This window comes from Coenobita brevimanus, chromosome 57, assembly GCF_032717465.1.
Source record: "Coenobita brevimanus isolate Jiangsu-jjx chromosome 57, ASM3271746v2, whole genome shotgun sequence".
Lineage (NCBI taxonomy): Eukaryota > Metazoa > Arthropoda > Malacostraca > Decapoda > Coenobitidae > Coenobita > Coenobita brevimanus.
The window spans coordinates 18163242-18184729 of NC_137010.1; the positions used below are offsets into that span (position 1 = coordinate 18163242).

Consider the following 21488-nt stretch of genomic DNA (forward strand, 5'->3'; position numbering starts at 1 on the left):
TCATTATTTGTGTTCCTTTCCCCCTATCCCAACTCCATGCCTCTTTATTTCCTTCAGTTTATCCTCTCCCTGTTCTTATTCCTACACTCCCTACTTCTTTCCCTCCATCTTCCTCTTTCTCACTTTTCTCCCTGCTTTCATCCCTTCACCCTGTTTTTTTCTGCCTTCATTCCTTATTTCCTGTTTTCTTTATCATTCTCTAATTCCCTATGCTTTTTATTTCAGTACTGCTTTCAATCCTTTACTCTTTGCTGCCCTCATCCCTTTCATTCATTCCTGCACTCATTCCTTCATTCTGCTTCATTCCTCCCTTTTCTTCACTCATGCGTTCAATCCTTTACTTCTACATTCGTTTCCATCTCTCTCTCTCTCTCTCTCTCTCTCTCTCTCTCTCTTTTCATACATTCTACTCCCGTTCCCCTGCTCACAGCTCTTTCCTTCTTTTTCTTTTTTCTTTTTCTTTCTTTTTTTTTTTTTTTTGCGTGTGTGTGTGTTTTTTCCACCTTTCTCATTCACTTCCTTCTATCCTCTCCTCAGTATGCTGTATTCATCTACCCTCTGTCTTACTTCATTTCTCCCAGTGACCCAATTCTCCTTACCTTCATTCCTCCTCCTCTTTCATCCTTCATTATTTCACTCTCTCTCTCTCTCTCTCATTCCTACTCACTTTAGTTTTGTCTCCGCACCTTTGTTTTCCAATATCTCTTCATTTTCCACCACTCTTCTCCTTCCCTCTCTTCTGTCCATACCTGTCTACTTTTTTCCACTTCCCTTTTTTGCTTTCTCCTATCATCTTCCTTCCCTCGTGTTGTCTTTCACTTCCGGTCTAGAGCAACATTTTGACCCTATTGCTGATGAAAGAATGATCATATTAGTCACCTTGGACCCATCCGCCCGTATGTTCAGGGAATGACTGCGTTTATCTATGATCGTTTACATTTCTTTAGGCCACCGAGAGGGTATACTTATTTCAATTTCGTTCAACACTTAACCAAGCACTAAAATTCAAAACACAGTCCTGGTAAAATCGAGCAGATGGACCAGAATGTCTATGACCATTAAAAAAAAAAAAAAAAAAAAAAAAAAAAAAAAAGGTTTAGAGTGTGCTGGTGATTGATGAAATTTGAAGTTAAAATGCGATGAAACTCTCATTCTTCTTTTTATCTATTAGCACTTTATGATTCCCTTATAATACTAAACTGGTGCGATGTGCAGTAAACAGCTGTGCACAAAAATCTCTGCATCATCCATGGTGGCTCAAATGTTTATGTTGTATACAGCCCAATCTCATTTCCAAGATCTAAGTCAAAGCCAAAATTAATAAAGTACATAGTCGTTAAAATATTGAGGTTGATGGAAGTCATGGAATAATTTTCTTAACCCTCTTCAGTCCGAGAAATCTCACTTGAGCGGGAAAATGTGTCATGTTGGCCACAATCCAGTGAAGATGTGGTTGACAGTCCACTAATCATGATTTATTCACCAGTCACTAGTCTTGAGGCAAAGTATAAGTAATGTAATACTCTCCCACAAGGAGAGTATGTTTTCACCCCTGTTTGTTTGTTTGTTTGTCTGTTTCTCTGTTAGCAGGATTACTCAAAAAACTAAGAGGGATTCGGAACAAATTTTGTGGGTAGATAGCCCATGTCCCAGGGAACAACTGATTAACTTTTGGGACCGATCCGGATCGTATTACAGATTTTGGACCTGGAAAACATTTCTTGTGAAACCCTAATCAATTATGAGAAAACCTAACCTATTATGAAGAGTGGTTTGAAAATCATGTTGCCCAAGTCGGTGAGATGAGCTCCACTGACTCCCTCTAATTATTAATGTCATGTTTAAGACTTACTTACATGTATAAATGGACCAAGCTATAAACCCGGATAAAAGAAGGGACCACGGATAGCATAATTGTAAGTTGAAACCCCTAATACTCCTAGTATTATTTATTTTCCCCGACAAAAAGAATATTTCACGACTATCTGTTTGTCTGTTGGCAGGATTACTCAAAAACTAAAAAGAGATTTGGACCAAATATTGTGGGTAGACAGCCCATGTCCCAAGAAACAATTGGTTAACTTTTGGGACCGATGTTTGTTAGTCTGTAAGTCTGTTAGCAGGATTACTCAGAAACTAACAGAGAGATTTGGACTAAATTTGGTGGGTAGATGGTCCATGTCTCTGGGAACAATCGACTAAATTTTGGGACGGATCCGGATCGTATTACAGATCCTGGGTCCGGAAAACACTTTTTGCGAAACCCTAATCAATGATAGAAAACCTAGACCATTATGAAGCGTGGTTTGGAAATTACGTTGCCCTTGTCGGAGACATGCGCCACTGACTATCCCTCTAGTTTATTTATTAATCTGCTTCAGCGAACAAGAACAATGATGCAGGTTGGTCTTCAGACAGCGGGTGGGGATGGGGGGTGTAAATTGAGATAGCATCTAATCGTGCAGTTTTGTGAAAATACTGCTTAAGATAATTATGGAGTATACCTTTTTGAAATCCCCATGCAAAAGTAATATGACCATATGAAATAGATACCCAAAATTCATCAATTAGTATTTTTTTTTTTTTTTTCAAAAACATTATCAAAACTGTAATACTGCTGAACTTATGATTTTTTTACGGGAAATTCACTGTATTGGGCACCCTTAAAAACAAGATTTACCATGTGAATGGTGAATTATCGTCAGATATAACGATTTTATGGGAGATTATGTGTGATCGATTTTGTTTGGTGAGGTGTGGCATCGCTGTCACGACACACAAAGTGCGTGAATTACAGCTCTGGCACAAGTCACAAGGTACAACTTGCTTAATTGATTTCTGTGGAAAACACGCAACAAAACAAAAATCAATTCAGCAAAAGCAAAAGGTGAAACTTTAGCGGAAAAATTGTGAATCTGAATAACACTATCCTTAACATCTTCATCAAAAGCTACCCGATTCCAACACGTTCTGCTCGCTCGTACATGTTTCACACCTCTGTGTGGACACTTGTTACCTAGTAATACCTTATCGGTGTTGTTCGGTAAACGTGAATGACAGTATAGGTAGCGACAATGTATAGACGATGGATCTGTGTGTGTGTGTGTGTGTGTGTGTGTGTGTGTGTGTGTGTGTGTGTGTGTGTGTGTGTGTGTGTGTTTTAGCCTTCTGGGGGCTCTGTGAAAGATCACATTTGTGAGCCCCTAATGTACCCCACCTGCATTGGACACAAATTATGATCCTTTTTTTATTGTTGTTATATTCGAATCTTCTGAACTGAATTTGTGATAAACTGACAGAGAAAGAGGAGAGAGAGAGAGAGAGAGAGAGAGAGAGAGAGAGAGAGAGAGAGAGAGAGAGAGAGAGAGAGAGAGAAAGAGAGATGCACACACACACACACACACACACACACACACACACACACACACACACACACACACACACTGGTATATGGGGGCAGGAAACAGAGGGTCCCAAGCAGTCACTTGTGTCACTTGTAGGCTACTCAGAACCGGCCCTGTGCGAAAATTCCAAACCTCAGATCCTTTTACATCCATTTACTTCGGTCGGTTAAGTTTTGTCCAATCAGGCCTTTCCAAGTCTACTTTGGTCAACTCATGTCCGATCAGATTTTCCATCCATACAGGTCACATCAGGATCATGTAGGTCAAACCAGGCCACGCAACATATTATTAGCAAAGCAACGTGATACAGATTAGATCCAAGAAGTGAGGATGAACTGTACTGGTATGTATTAATTTACAGTCACATATACAGCACCCATGAAACCGTCTGTTGTATATCATGAAATGCAATTCTACATACATACAATGTGCTGGCCTGTGTACTTTATGAAGGTATACACCTTATCAATGTGAGGACACATATAATGCATACACTAATGTCACTAAGTAAGCATGTGCGTATGCATGAGATACACAAACAACCTTGTGTGCAGTACTTTTAGAGGCTAAGGCAATTTATTATGCGGTAGCAGTGGCCTTTGAGTTTCCATGTGCTAATGAACTGTAAGGCAATTATGATATCCTAGTTAAGGTGAGAGAGAGAGAGAGAGAGAGAGAGAGAGAGAGAGAGAGAGAGAGAGAGAGAGAGAGAGAGAGAGAGAGAGAGAGAGAGAGAGACTATCAACTTTGTAATCCTAATTCTTGCAATCATTTGCAGACTCCAGCATATCTATCTATCTACTGTATTTATCCATATATCGTATTGCTTGTAAAGGCTCCAACATAATTGCATGCGAAGGCCTTGGTCACATATTGGCGGCACTTCACGCTGTTCGATCTCGGGCAGCCTCCCTGTTCAGTCCCTTATCCCTAAGGTCATATTCTATGAACCCAGGTCTTTTTCGGTCTGCCTCTCTCAACTCTACCTCTGAAGTTCACATTTCTCACGTTCAACACGCAACTGTCATCCTCCATCCTCTCCACATGTCATGTCAAAACCATCTCCATCTACCCCTCCCCATCACAGCACAAATACGCTCCAGTCCCACCCTTCCTCTTAACTCTCCATTTGTAAACCTAGCCCTCCCAAGCCTGGAGTTAATGAACGCACTACACGTTCATCCAATCATTGTCATTTCTGTACGTTTAAGTCTACGAATATCCTCTTCTTTTACTGCCCTGGCCTCACTACCATACAGCACTACATTCCTAACACTTGCCACATACAAAGCTCCCTTAGCAAGGAGGGACAGCTCTCTCAATGTCAGGAGAGGCAACAGCTCCCTGAACTTCCTTTAACCACTCCTTACCTTTGCCACAGAGCTAGCTCCAACCAAACCTCCACCACAAAACATATCTCCCAAATAACAAAACTCTTCCATACACTCGTTTATATATATATATATATATATATATATATATATACCTAGGCTGCTTCTCCCTGAGAAAAGGAGGTAACCGAAACAGGACGACACACTCCCAATTTACTCATTCACAATCCCACATTCATTCGTGTCTTAGCCCCAAAATGGAGAAGGGATGGATCCTCACCACACCACACTGCACGAGGGTCAACTGCGCAGTCCAACCAGCGACTTCCGCAACAAGGCCCGAAAACAGGGCTGGTTTACCCCTGCCACATCACAATGGACCCATCCCCTTACCCACACCTGACCTGATCAAACCAAATGTGGGAGAATGTCCCCTCGGGACTGCGTCACCATTTATTCATTCACAATTTCTATCCAATCATTCCTATTATGCGCAGCCACTCTTCCTTGCTCAACAGACATCCCTCTCACATCCAATGCTCTCTTCACACTGTCCATCCATCCTATTCGTGGTCTTCCTCTCAGTCGTACACCACTCACATCCAATCCAGTTATCTTTTTCACCAATCGCTCATCATCCATTCGCTCCATATGCCCAGACCATCGCAACACTCTCTGCTCAACTTGATCAGCCATCTCCCACATAACTCCAGCTCTCCTTCGCACTTCATCATTTCTCACTCAATCCATATGTGTCCCTCCACTCATACTCCTCAGACACCTTATCTCCATTATATTCAAACTTTTTCTCTCTACTACACCCATATTCCATGTTTCAGCCCCATATAACGCAGTCGGTACCACTACATCTTCATACAGCCTTCTCTTTACATCCATTCTAAGCAAATGACATCTAAACATTTTTTTCATTCCTCCAAGCACCCTTCCTACTTCATTTATTCTAAACTTCACTTCTACATCTATTCTTCCATCTACAGCAACATGTGACCCTAAATACTTAAAACACTCTACCTCCTCAAGCAACTTACCATTCAAAAATATAATCATCCTCCTACCATCTAAACTACATCATTTTAATCTTATTCTCATTTACTCTCAATTTCCTCCTTTCACACACCCTTCCAAACTCCTCTACCAACTGTCTCAATCTCTCCTCCGAATCAGTCACCAGTGCAGTCATCTGCAAACAGCAGTTGATTCAGATTCCACTCTAAACCATCAGCATTCACCAGACTCAAACCTCCACCTAACACTCTCGCATTCACCTCCCTTACAACACCATCCATATAAATATCAAACAACCAAGGCAACATCATACATTCCTGCCGCAGCCCGACTCTCACAGGAAACCAATCACTCATAGTATTTCCCACTCTTACACACGCTCTACTATTTACATAAAAACTTTTCACTACTTTCAGCAACCTACCATCAAGTACACGCAATCTCAAAACAGTCCACAAAGCCTCCCTGTCAATTCTATCATATGCTTTCTCTAAATCCATGAACCATCAAAACATCCTTACCTTTTGCTAAATACCTTTCACACACCTGTCTCACAGCAAACACCTGATCCATGCATCTCCTCCCTCTCCTCAAGTCACATTGCTCATCACCGATCGCTGCCTCTGTACCCTCTCTCTCTTAATTAACACTCCCCATACACCTTACCTACAACACTCAACAGATATTATACCCCTAAAGCTAGTACCTTCGTACTCATCACCCTTACCTTTATACAATGGGACCACACAAGCACTTGCCCAATCAACTGGCATCATAGCTTCCACAAAACACACAATCAACTATCTTACTAACCACTCAACAATAGTCGCTCCATCACCTTTCACTCATTCCACAGCACACCCATCCATACCTGCAGTTTTCCCTACTTTCACCTCCTTTGCTGCCTCCTGCACTTCCTCCATCGTGATCAAAGAATCACTCAACTCTCCTAACACATTTATTCCTTGCACCCTTCCATCAGCAACAATCTCAGCCTCCCTTTCCTCCTCTATATTTCACAAGCTTTCAAAATACTCCACCCATTTCTTCCTTACAGCATTCATCTCAGTTAACATCCTTCCATCTTCTGCTTTTACTCCCTCTTCCTTCTCAGACTCTCCCTTTCGCACTCTTTTCACCTCCTTCCAAAACATTTTCTTGTTCTGTTGAAAATTCTCAGTCAACCGCCTACTCCACCTCTCATTTGCTGCCACTCTAGCTTCACGCACAGTCCTTCTCGCCCTATTCCTCTTTTCCTTATACCTCTCATATGACACCTCATCGTTCCTCTGCACCCACACTTCATATTTTTTTCTTTTTTTAATTTGCTCGACTCTGGGCATAGGCTTCACAGCCTGCTCCCAAGGACCAGTAGTCCTCCTACATATCATACACCTCTACATGTCACCACTTCGGCGTTAACACCCACCGTCCATATTGAATACATGCTAGGGCTGTCTCATACAGGACTGGTGTATTGGTATTAGCGGGGGTATTTTTACATGTCGGCGGGTTCTCTGGTAGATCAGTAAAGTCTGCTTTACAGGAAATTCAAATCCTCAAACTGTTCCCTGTCCCAGCAGGGATTTGAACGTGGGTCACCTCTCTACCGATTGAGCCATCGTCTCCCCCCGTCTTTCTCTGCCACGTCTTTTCTCTGCCACAGCCATACTTATTTCCTCGCACCACCAATCACTTCCCTTTCTTACACCACCACCCACTCGTCTCACACCACACACCTCTTCCGCATGCCCCACCACAGCACTCTTAAACAACTGCCATTCCTCCTCCACACTGCCGTTTTCCTGACCTTGCACTGCATTCCACGCATCTTTCAATTTCTCCTGATACTCTATCATTTTCTCTCTGTTGTTCAATTCGCTCACTTTCAAAACCTCCCTGCCACACCTAACTCTCCTAGCTCTCACCCATCTCTTACCTACTTTCAACTTTCCCTCCACCAGGTGGTGGTCAGACATACCTCCACCTTCCCCTCTCAAAACTCTCGCATCCAACAATCTTCCTAATATATTCCTGGACACAACCATAAAGTCCATCAATGCACTGTCAACAACCCTTCCACCCTCCTGTCTCACCCATGTATACTTATAAATATCTTTCTTTTCAAACAAGGTATTTCCAATCACCATCTCTCGCTCAACACACATCCCTACCATTCGTTCCCCATTTTCATTTCTTCCAGGCACACCATGCATATCAACTACACCTTCAACTGCTACATTTCCCACTCTAGCATTTAGATCGCCCATCATTACCACATTCACATTCACTCCAAAACTCTGCAGACACTCATCAACATCATTCCAGAAAGACTCCGTCTCTTCTGCATCCCTTTTGCTACCAGGCCCATATGCACTCTTACTGTACCCACAACTCACGTTCAAATTTCACTTTCACCCACATCAATCTTGATGGCACCTCCTTCCATTCAATCACACACTGCTGCACTTCCGAGCTCACTAACAAGGCCACACCTTCTCTCGCCCTTCCTCTATCAACACCTGACATCCTTCCATTCAAACCTCCAAAATTAGACTCACCTTTCCCTTTCAACTTTGTTTCACTCAGAGCTAACACATCCAAGTTTCTTCTCACAAACATTCTCCCAATCTCCCTATCTATCTATCTATCTATATAACCTGCAATAAGTTATACAGAGTGAACTATGAAATGTGGTGTGTTAAACTTTGGGTCACGTTAAGCAATATGTGAACAACAACAAACTTCCAAATCTCATTCACTTCTTTGCTCTTAAGTAGAACTCCAGCTGCTCTAAACACGGTAACTCAGAGTGGACTCCCTCAACACAGGCATTATCCAATCTACTGGTTAGTCCACTCCGTAATACTAAGGGGAGAAAATCAGCAAGGGGATCACATACAGCTTCATAATGATAGATTTGGAAATCGATTTATAAAACACTTTTCCATCATAATAAACCAATGAACCTTAAGTTTGGCAAAAGTTTTGTGAAACAACTGTATATCCAAATTTCATCATCATTTTTACAATCACCTGCATATTCTGATTTTTTCCAAACTCAACAACAGTATATATATTCTGGTTTCTTTTCCTTTTTACAAGACTACAAACAGTTTAGATACCGGAAATACTTACAGGTTCTTTATACCACCTACAATCATATATAATCAAGATGTCTCCTTTATACCTCCATAATGTTATACAACCTAAGAGCATTTTGACAACCCAACTGTCTAAGAAAATAGCAAGTTAAATAGCTCACTTCTTATTTCTAAATGCTAGTTCATAAAGCCCATATACTGAAATTCAAATAAAATGGCGAAATTGTGCGATTAATTAACATGCACACCTTCAAGTAATAATTGGAGGTCTAAATTACAGCTACTCTGTTATTCTTCTAAATAAATTCCAAACTAGATACAAGCCTGATTTACTGTTAGCATATCAAAGTTTGATTCAGTTATTGTTAATGTCTTGTATATAACAATTCCTGGTTATAGACTGGCATGACTGGATAAGTTTTCATGTATCTAGTCTTTAAGTCCATCACCCCACAAGGACAATCAACCCTTCAACTTCAGCTGGCATTAATGCATGTTCAATTTTCACTCCAGGATATTATCAATCTAAGGCTGGCATTTTAAAAAATTACGGTACAGCACTTCCATACTTTGATTTATTTAAAGTACATCACGACTGTTTTGTAGCCTAAAATTAGTCAGTCAATTTCTTGGTAAAAGAAACGGAGGAATAAAATGAGCAGGTACTACTCTCATACATCTGACATCTCATTATGCGGTTAGTAAAAGGAATCATACTCGAAGTTCGAGGGTTAAACTACATTACTAAGTAGTGCCAGAAATATTTCGTCGTTACATACTACCACTACTACTGCATTTTTAGTCAGCTGTTGTCACTGGTGGCTGTCAGTATAACAAAAACCTGGTGCGAACATACTTGCACTGTCACACAAGCTAGCGGAGGTCCTGCGGTGACTGGCCCTCCAAGCAAGTGACCTGACAAAGCCCTTGGTGCCCGTATGTACCGTGTCGAGGCTCATGGACCGCTGCACCACGCCCCGCCACACGTCTTGAGTACCCCGCCCACCCTCACCCACGCTCAACCCTGAACTCACCCCTAGTTGCTCGTTTAGGGAATACAGCTTAGTGGTGATGTCTTTCCCTGCAAATGAAGCAAAGAGGGTAGTTGTAGTATTTAATAAGCAGGGGTAAAAGGAGGTCTTTTCAATACTCAGGCTCCAGTGACTCAGCTGAATAAAATCATCTGGCATTAGCTGAAATAGAATACCAGAATTATTCCAACCCTGACAAGATGGTGAAATTAACACTAACTCCAATACTCTGCCTCAACTGAGTAAATCTGTTTGGGGTTAGCTGGAATACACACTAGCTATCAGACCATGAAATGGTTAAACTGGAACCCTCCCTTTCTCCTTAACCCAGCGTTTCTTAACCTGGAGTGCTAGCACCCCTAGGGGGTGCTGAAATCAATTTTAGGGGATGAAGGAAAATGCTGCATTGGTACCCTTGATGTTTTACTTTTGAAGAATGTATAAAATAAATTGTCAAGCAGTACTTCCCTTTACTTTACACTATCCTTGTAGTAATGTAGCAACTGTAGTCCCAGTAACCAGATGTATGGGGATGCTGGATTGTGAGAACTTACTACAGGGAGTGCTGAGGTTGGAAAAGGTTAAGAAACACTGCCTTATGCCTTCTGGTAGGATGACATCTTTAACCTGTTTATGCTTACTATCTCCTAATAATTTTTATTCTAAATGAGGAGAAATGCTCCAGGATGAAGGAGTTAAAATCTCCACGAACCCCTTAAGTACCAAGATGGTTTCAAAATATTACGAGTACTTTTATATATTTCTAGGTAACTTTTACTCAGTTACGGAGACCCTCTAACTACAATTGTTAAAACAATGTACTGGACAATATCCTGAACGGTACACTTTTCGCGGCTTAGTTAACAGTCTGGTAAAACTTTCGAGGGGGTACCCATAGATTCTCCTCCAGCAAAACCATCCTCCTTTCTCACCATTTTCTAGAAATCATGGAAAATAAATGTACTCAAAGGCGGACGAGTTCTACATCATTCAAAAGGACTGACATAACTTTTTTTTTTTTTTTTTTTTTTTTGGTCAATGCTGTATCTTTAACACATGCTAAGGGAGTGGGGGAGAAGTACTGGCTAAAAATCTGTCTTACCGTCCGATTTTCCGGCGGAGGAGGAGGGTACGGTTGGTTGGGGGGGGGGGTTAAACAGCACAACTCACTGTGATGTCCATGCATCCATCATCTAATCCAGAATGCCCCACGAGGAGCGTAAGAGCCCGGGGCTAGGCAAGTTGGTGCTGACATTTAAGATGAGAGTGACCAGCCTCATTCATCCGAGTGGCATTACGTGAGCAATATACCCCAACCATCCCTTGGATATAAACCTGCACAAGCTCAATCCAACTGGAGAGCTTTAATTGCTCACTTAACCACTAGGCGCCATAATTTGGTTATATGGTTACCACCCAGCGTAGTAAATGGTTTCCTGGTGTACAGGACACCATTTGGTTTGTCACTCAGTGTACAGTCACCCGTAGACAGAAGGAAGTAAGAGAATAGAGGAAAAAAAGACAGAATAGGAAGGATGGAAAGAAGGAAGAAGAGAGAAAAGGTCAGGCACTCGAAAGCAGCACTACACTGAGTGAGTAGATGGTGAGCACCACCACCAACCGTACTCTTCTAATTAATTTCGAGAATGCAAGGTTATTTTATTAAACTTGGAAGGACCCACCTGTGAAGAGGTTACTGGGTACTAAATCTAACTCCTCCAGTTTGAAAATCACCCTGAAACTAAATAAAATCGTTTGGTAGTGGCAAGAAAAAGAGTCCTCAGTCTGAAGGGGTTAAATCAACCCCCCCCTCACTATTTTTCGATGCTATTATTTTCATATCTGTTATAAAACGTTTTGACCAAACACTTGTGAGAATAAACAATTATAAATAATCAGGTTATGCAACATTTCCCTGCGTCTTTGTTTGTGGAAACTTGGTAAGGAGTGTTGAGTTCACAGTTGGAGGCATCATTCAGATACTCCGATGTGGGGGAGGAGCTATTCATCCATCTTTCAAATATGCCCCCTTGTGACGCATCAAAGGCATATGTGCGTTTTCTTTCCCAGCCTAAAATGAGGGAAAAGATCAGAAGTCAGGTGTGCCATAGCCTTGTCACCTGAATTATGGACTGACTCGGGAGGGATGCTTGCTGAAGTGGGTGGAAGAGAAGGTTGGAATCATCGGTGAGAAATTGTGTTAATATAATGAAAACAACACCATTCTGAGGAACATCAATTACAGATGCCGACAGGGACACAATAAAGCCAACTACAACAGCTGCTCTGGATTGGTCAGGAAGGAAAATCTGAAATAAAGGAACAAATAGGAAACACGAGTGGCAATTCAGCAGATTATGTCTCAAAAAAGGGGGATGATCAATAGTGTGAGAATGTGAGAATATCGGTGCAACCCACCTGATGGAATACATACTGACGATCAGAACTAGTACTGCAAAATGTTCTTATCTACAGGTTAATTGAGTATATTTAATATACGGTATGGATATGGTCAGCAGACAGGTTCATGAGGTTGGCTGCTTTGTCTTGGCAAAACAAGAATATCTTGGACAGTAATTATAATAATCTAGATTACAGGTATTAAATAAAAGTGTGGTAACTGGGAAAAAAAAAAAAAAAAAACTAGCGGGTGACTGTGGTATATTGTGGAGGAAGAGGTCACTGTTAGGGATATGTCCGGAGGGCATACGGCCAAGGCTACCACTCACATATGTTGTGTCGGCCAATGGATAGGTATATGCTTAGTTAATGAGTTTAGAACATGATAGTATGTTGACACAGTCGCTTAATAGTAGGTTGTGGTGACCATTATCCATTCACCTGATGTAGTCCTACCTAATTCTTCCTTCATCTTTATCATTCTATTTCTGCATCTGCCTTCCTCTCTCCATACTTCTACATTTCCTTTCTGTCACTTTTATTACTCTTTTTCCACTTCAGGCGGCTCTACACGGAGTGACAAATCAAATGGCATCCTGTAACCCAGGAAACTAATAACAACGAAGTCACGGATTGAAGTGGAGCCTCTCTGCCCCGTTAAGTGGGCAGAGAGACGCAAATGTGCCATCCATCCAAGAACCAAACCTGCACACTTTCCCCCGCGCCCTGCTGTGGTGAGGTGCGACCAACCACAAGGGAACATCGATTCACTGCAAAGGACGGCTTTTCAGGGATGGTTGCTTGCCTGTGGTTGACGGGTCTGCTCAGTAACAGATGGGGGTTGATAACAACAACAACAATGCACCCGCCTGACTCGTCTATAATTACTAGCACTGAATTTCTGCTGAACTTACCAAGAAGGCTGTGTACAGTCCAGTAGACTACTGTATCGGTACCAACAATGTATTAACAGAGAAAGAGGGGCAAATGACCTGGGGACCCCAATATTTTCAGCCCCTTCCCCCCCACACACAAAAAAAAAAAAAAACTATAGGTGACTTAAATGAAGGTCAGTCGGTACAGGGAAGAGGCTTTATGGCTCTTCATCCGAAATTCTCTATATCTTAAATGCCACAACAAATTATAATAAAGTTCACTTATTACCAGTGAACAAGCTATAGCTGATCCTAGGAGCCTCTGTGGTACAGTGGCAAACTGTGCGTTTTCGTACACTGAAGAAAGAGGGTTCGCGCCCCGCCAGGGTAATAAACTTTGGGAGCGTTCTTCTGGCCACGTACTGCTTGGCGGACATCAGGGGTGCTGTGGTTAAACCAGTGTCGCATACTATAAAGTATGTTTGCACCCAGTCGGCTTGCGCGGGCCGATTACACTTGGTTCACAGACTACACACACATCCAAAGCCACTACAACACTACAATTACACTTACAAGCAATTCTCACAATACATGCAATTTCTACCAGACAGCCTAAGCCACTTAGTAGAGATACATTGGCTGTATCGTCCCCACTTCGGTAGGGACAGGCCGGTCCTGCAGTGGACACTCAAACGGCTGATGAGAGATGAGATGATATATATATATATATATATATATATATATATATATATATATATATATATATATATATATATATATATATATATAGGTGGGGGCGCTCACCATCCACTCACTCGATGTAGTGTTACTTTGGGTGTCTGCCCTTTCCTCTCGTCCTTCCTTCCTCTTTTGTCTTTCATTCTTTACACTTCATTCTGTGTATGTGACTTTACACTCTCTCTCTCTCTTCTGTCTTTCCTTCACTCTTTCCCCTTCCTTCTGCCTATGAACGACTCCAAGCTATGTGACAAGCCAAATGGCTTCCTGTACACCATGAAACCATTTACTACGCTGGGTGGTAACCATATAACAAAATTAAAGCGCCTGGAGGTTTCGTGGGTTAATTAAGGGGTTCCAGTCGGGTTTAGCCTGTGTAGGTTTATATCCAAGGGGTGGATGGGGTTTATATCTCACGTAATGCCACTCAGGGATGAGTGAGGCTGGTCACTCTCATTTTAAATGTCAGGACCAACTTGCCTAATGCATGGCTCCTCCGCTCATGGGGCAACATAGGATTGGATGATGGACGGAGAGAGAGAGAGAGAGAGAGAGAGAGAGAGAGAGAGAGAGAGAATTTTTTATTCTTCTGTTCTCCCCCTCCCTGTATAAAAAATAAAAACATTAAAAACCTAAAAGCCTCATCTACTAATCACTAGTGTACTGATAAAGTTTAGGTTCATGACATGTTAATATTCAATGTTTTCTGTGAATGGTGCTTTTATATTCTCTGGCACTGTAGGTTAATTATGCATAGTCATTTTTTTTTTGGCGCTAAAGTGCTAGGATGCCTCCTAAGCCCACAAGAATAAAACCCAGTATCTAGTTTGGGACAAAGTAGTCCATCCATCCATCCATCCATTATCCAATCCTACATTGTCCCATGAGGAGCGTAGGAGCCCGGGGCTGGGCAGTTGGTCTCGACATTTAAGATGAGAGTGACCAGCCTCACTCATCCCTGTATTTTTCATAATCATTCTCCTATCCTGAACCCACTTACACCTAATTAGATACACCTAAGTACCTATAACAGGAGTTGCAACCAATACCATACTACTCACTTCGAGATGCAGGAGCTGTACTTATCATTGCTCGTTGAATACTGCTTTTATTCCTATACACTTGTAACAGTCATAAAGAACTACAGTACATATTAAGTACTACAACCACTGAATTTATAACTGAAAACGATGAATTCTGCTAATTTATGCTTATTATTACCCCATTACAGTACCGTATTTATACCTATGGGTGCATCTTGTGTATATACTGTACAATTTCTATCATCTCGAATGCTGTATATTTACTTGTATCTCTTGCTGTAACCACTATACTTACAATACTACCAGCTAACAAACACATCTGTGTTGTCTTTAATACAGATTCTCTAACACGTGCTACTTATCTACAACTACATTTTACTGTGTATTTTCTGTTGCATTATCCTAACCACTGCGTTCTGTACTTAGTACAGTAAATGCTGTTGCATGTTTCATACAATTTACTTCCATACTCGTACAAACTAACGTCATAAAAGTGAGATATATGAAACCATCTCTTACAATTTACTCTGCTTACTATTTATACGATACCAGGTACGTACATACCTTCTGTGGATTGGTACTGTCACTCTAACGGTATACCAACTATCCACTGAAGTGCACAGAGCAATACTGTCACTTCTACTAACGATCAACTCCTCACTTCCAAACACATACTGATACCGTAATCCTCGTACTCCTAGCAACGACCATTGTTTCCCCACTTACCGACAAGAGGTATTAAATGTAAGCTTTACTCACTCAACGTATTCAAAAGTGGATTTCGTTTCCCAATTTCCCAAATGGAGCTTAGGTTTGGTTAGGGTAAAGCATTAGGTACAGTTAAGCTAGGTTTGGTTAGGTTTAGTTAAACACTTTGGTTAGGACAGTTCCTTCCGCCATTAAGCTAACAAATCAAACAAGAACTGTCACAGAAGAAGAGCTAAAAACAACGGGGAAACAGATTTAACAAGAAACTTTTATTTACCACCCCAAACATAATAATAAAAAAAAAAAACAGACTATCAGGAAGAAGAAGAACAGATTTGGTAAGGTACTGCCTCAAATAAGACATGTTTACCCCGATGCGGTTGTGTACGACTTATGAAGAAGGGTCATAGATACTGGCACTGTGACTCCTACCAGATTACAAACCTACTTCCCTCTGCTCACCAATACATTACATCAGCTCTGAGGAAAAGTCGCAGAAACTGGTACTTTCACAAACTGTTCTTGCTCACACTTCACCACTACCCTTGCCAACGACCTACCTCCCCTACCCCCACTCACCAATAAGGTTGTGTATGACGGCTCTAAGGAAGGGTCTCATATGCAGAATGTGACGGAGGCGGGGTCGAGGCCACCACAGTAGCTTGCTGCGCTCCTCAGCCACGATACTCACCTGATGGAGGTGAGCAAATATGAGTTCGTAATGCGTGACGTGCTGGAAGTGTTAGTAAATGCTGCGTACAGCGAAACGCAGTCAGTAAATTGTTATGAACAGTGCTGAATGTGTTTGCACTTGATTGTGAAACTTATTGAATGTGTTAATAAATTATTACCTCCGCGAAGGAGGTTATGTTTTCACCCCTGTCCGTTTGTTTGTTTGTTTGTTGGTTGGTTGGTTGTTTTGTGAGCATGATTACACAAAAACTACTAGACGGATTTCCAAGAAACTTGGTAGAAGAATGGGCCTTGGCGCAGAATACACTCCAATAAATTTTGGTGGGATCTGGATAAAGGTGCGGATCCAGGATTTTTTTTTTTTTTTTTTTTCACTTTCTTTAACATTGCGAGATAGGACGTTGGAGGAGGTATGCGCTCTACTGAGTGCCACTCTAGTTATGTAGTGTTCTGCATGTGTCAGTAAACTGTTTAGAAAACTAATAATTGTCTAGGTAAATAACAGAGCAATGCTGATTGTTAATAAACTTTTGTGAAAATAACTGAATGCGTTGGCTAATTACCGTAAAAGATGATACGTGTGTTGGTGAACTAATGTGGAACGTGTTGAATGTGCTGGCAAAATATGAACTGCTGTATGTTGGTATGCCGTAAAGAAACGATAAGTGAGTTTGTAAACTATGAAAAGTTGAATGTGACAGCAACTGTTGTGCGTGTTGGTAAATTACTGAGAAAAATGTTGAATGTGATAGTAAACTGCTGAAAAGTGCTCAATGCTGAATGCCGATGAACTGCTGCTGAAGTGCAACAAGCGTTGGTATGGTGGTGTTTAGGTTGGCAAAGTGATAAATAAGTTACATGTTGGGATGTTTTAATGTGCCGAAGATATTTAGTCTTTTAGAGCATTATTTACTGTGTAGCTAAGTATCCCCCAGTACCGGGTCAGTCTATAGTAAACCAGCGAAACATAAGCACTGACTTTATCAAAGTACCTATAAGTCACCCATTTGGAAGTATTGTTACTTTATACATGTCGGCATAATTACTATGCTTTTCAATCCCTGTAAATATAAATAAATAAAAGCACTGTCCAAGTAATTCGCTGTCACCAACGCACGAGTTACCATGTCAGAACTACAAAATGTGAAGCCACATTAAGTCATCACTGAAGGAACTGTAAGTTACCGTAATTCGAAAATCAGCAAAACATACAAACTAACCTGGAACAATTCGTCAGAGTCATCAGGACAGGCCTCCCATTCCGGCGAGTCTATGAACTGGTTGGGCATGATGTAGTGCAAGTGGGTGGAGTCGCACGTCACACGTAGCCTGTACGTAAGTAATTAGAATGACTGATAAGATAATGGGCAAGAAGATAAGTAGGTAGAACGGCTGTTAGGCAAGACGGTAGGAAGGTAGGTAGGCATGCAGAAAGAAATTTATGTCGTTACGAGAGGTGGTAGTTAGGCTCATGTAATTAAGAAATAAATACACACTATATTCTCGACTTCATCCTCTCCCACTTTTTCCGTTTGTTCTCATAACTTCCATTTCCGTCTTTTCTCTCAGTTTTAACTCCTTCCTTCCCTCCCTCCCCCTACAGTACCTAAGGATCAGAAAGAACCTACAGTGACATATCCGTACAATGAACGAAAGTTTGAGCGTATTCACGGCACTGTAAGGAAACATAAATACTCCAGGTCAATGATTTACCTGGCACAGGAATTACTGCCCTACAAGCAACACAACCATAGTTCTAGCTCATACTTCCGCCTCCTTACCGCAATCAGGAGCTACACCACCCACCTATACTGCCCCGTACAGAGTACGATCACATTATTAAACCTACCAGATACAGGAACTAGCAACACCAGAACTACTTACTACATTTTTTTTTTTTTCGAGGCGAAGAAGCACTTGACAGGCTGGTGATGACTGGCTGAATGCAACATTACTTTATAATCTCTTTACTCGTTTGCATTATTTATTGACAACATATATCTGAGGGGGTAATTTGGGTTAGTAAATGTTATTTGGATGTGTTGCATTCGGCCATTCATCACCAATCTGTCAAGTGCATCTTCGCCTCGATAAAAAAAAAAAAAAAATGGGTAGAGGTTCAGGAGCTATTAACATCCGAACTCCTTACCTGACACTAGAGGTTAATACACAGTAGTTTGTTCATCTTGACTCTGCAGAAATTTTCGTCACTTTGCTGCTTATTTTCTGCAGCTCACTAGCAGACTAATACGCTGTACTGTTGAACAGCTCTATATCCTTTCCATAGTACTTTATCCTTTCCACATTACTTCATCATTACTAGCGCTGTGTTCTTGTGTTAATCTCATGTTACAGCTCAGGATTCAAGACGGACAGCTGTCAATATCAGGGCAATTTGAAGTGGACAGAATTGCTGTTGTATCGTTGTTGCCCCAGACTCATCTGGACGTGAACCCAGTGGACTGCAGGCTGAAGTTGTCTTCTACAGTCCACCGTCCACCTTTCGAGAGACAGAGAGGGAACTGGGGGACGTTTGTATAGTCGAACAGATGCTGGTGCCACCGTGCGAACGCGTTCCTCCGAAACACCACATGGACAATGTATAACACAGCGACTACTCACTTGCCCGTCAGCAATATAGAGAGGCGCTCATCTGCTGGGGTGACGTCCTCCACAGCGTAGGTCTCACCCGCATCCAGCCACCGTATGCTCGCTTCCTTCACCAGCTGGCGGAAGTTCTGACGATTCACCTGCCAAAATAAGTCGTAAACAGATAACAGGCAGATAACACAAATCAGTGACGATAATGTTTCTTCTAAACTAACAAAAATTCACAATCCCTTCCAGCTTAACTGGTGGCCAAAAGTCGTCAGACTGGAGAGTTGTTCTGACTGAAAGAGAGACTTATTCCTTCATTAACATTCAGGCTCACTATTATGCAAACCATGACTTGTACGGCATTTAAGTGGTGGGAGTGGCCCAGTTTCGTCATAGGAAAGAAAACTATTATACCAATCAGCGACAAGCCAATGTCAGGATAACTGCCAACGGTATCCCTCGTTAACAGATTATGAGTGGGGAAAAGAGGGAGGTGGGGAGAAGTGCAAACATGAATAAAGAAAAGGAAGGGAAGGAATGTAAAAGGAAAAAAGGGAGTGAAAGAAAAGTGAAGGGGAGGGGCAGTGGTAGATTTGGATGGAGGGGAAGGTGGTAAGGATGGTAGATGTGTGTGTGAGAGAGAGAGAGAGAGAGAGAGAGAGAGAGAGAGAGAGAGAGAGAGTCGCTCAAACCACGTCAAGCCACAGAGCTTATTCGTCATTTCTGGGAAAGGAACGAGAATGGGAGGTGGAGGTGGAGTATGATTTGATGGATGGGTCAGGTTAGATTAGGTTACGTTAGGTTACGTTCAGTTAGGTTACGCTAGGTTACGTTCAGTTAGGTTATGATGGTTGGGTTTGGTTTAAGTAAAGATGTGAGAGTAAAGCAGACAGTTAAAGTGAGACCGGGCCAGCCAGAGTTTGACTGAACAAGGCAGAATGAGACCAGCCAGGCAGAGTGAGACTGAGCCAAGCAGACTTTAGACTGTGAGACGGAAAACGAGACTGAAGCAGGGAAGAGTAATGCTGAGATAAGTAGAGTGTGTATGGCTGGTAAAGTGAGAATATTTTAGTATCATAATCATCATCACGACAACCACTCATTCCTTATTTGCTGTGAAAGGGGCGTACAAATTTCAGATACGGGAACAGAAAAACATATGAGCAATCACGTGCCTAGCTAGAGAAAAGGGGCCACACTTCCATTTACTCAGCACTGAACCCCTGCAAACATTATTTAGTACATCCATTAATTTAAGTAAAAAATAAAGTATCCACAACGCTGTATTTTTCTTTCACATACATTTAAATCTTATCCTCCTTCTCTTGCCTAAACAACACACATGGTGTGGGTGGGGCCCAGAAAGAGGAACATAAAAGTACCAAAACTACAGATCGATAAAACAGACAGCACACCTAAATGAACCACATATCCAATCACTTATCATTCACACCATCGAAATGCTGGGCTCGAAGGCCTAACTGGCTAGTGGAATACACGACTGTAATACGGGTCCATATTCTGAGTCATCTCCTGCTGCCAAAATACGATCTTATTCAATTTATGGTAGAACCCTCGGGCTGAACTAATATTTAACCCCTTCAATCCCATGACGCAGTTGTCGCCTTACTCTCGCTATACCTCCAGGTGGTTTTGTTCAGCTTTAGGGGAACCTTTCGAGCCGAAGGGATTAGACAGCCTTGCGCAAACTCTACAATTAAGGTTTCCCATAAGAGTACCAAATTGCCTAGAAAAAACAATGATGAAAAACGTACGTCATCAAACCGTAATAGTTAAACATACCTGACTCAGCAATACACAGGTGTTAGTACGTACAATCACAAAAATGTGAACCGGTATGGAATGTCAGTTTTTTACTGCCTCTTCCTGGGTTTTGTTTTACGTGGCACAGGAAACTTCGTAGCACCTCTTCCTTAGCGATTTACTCGCATATAAAGTTTTTCATTCTCTTGAATGCTATTTGTACAGCTTTAACAAGAGCTTCGCGGTCCTATCAGTCTGCTCAGCTTTTGCTCATGCAGACAGCCAGAATAATCCATGGAAAATCCCCGACGCGTTCAAAGTAATGCTTCTGGGGAAAATTAGGGGTCAAATGACCCTTTGGAAAATTTCAATCGATATGAAATTGAAACGGGCCCATCTGTGACCGAGTTGCAATCATCCCAGCAAATATAATCGAAATCCCTTTTCCAGTTTCGGCTGCGCCACACACACACACACACACACACACACACACACACACACACATTCTCTTAGAATTTAGAACAGTTAGGAAAGAAGTATTCTCATTGGAACTGTGAGTAGTGGAGTGTTACAAGGTTCAGTTTTGGCTCCCATTATGTTTCTGATAAATGATATACCAGAAAGCTTAAACAGTTATATGAATATGTGTGCAGATGTAAAAAATATGAAGCGATCCAGAATGGTGACAGATGAGGAGTTACAAAACGATTTAGATAAGTTGTACAATTGCAGCCACACATGGAAAATGGAATTTAATGAAAAAAAAATGCAAT

General features: G+C 41.6%; 1 protein-coding gene across 1 annotated transcript in view; it reads right to left on the minus strand.

Moving 5' to 3' along the window:
• Nucleotides 1-21488, minus strand: part of LOC145401915 (uncharacterized) — an 80589-nt gene that overhangs the window by 18788 nt on the left and 40313 nt on the right. Inside the window, exons 4-7 of the mRNA XM_080274021.1 lie at nucleotides 18976-19103; nucleotides 17574-17682; nucleotides 16240-16351; nucleotides 9722-9946 (exon numbers count right to left, since the gene is read on the minus strand). Coding sequence (XP_080130147.1) covers nucleotides 9722-9946; nucleotides 16240-16351; nucleotides 17574-17682; nucleotides 18976-19103 — 574 coding nt within the window. The remainder of the gene's footprint in view (nucleotides 1-9721; nucleotides 9947-16239; nucleotides 16352-17573; nucleotides 17683-18975; nucleotides 19104-21488) is intronic.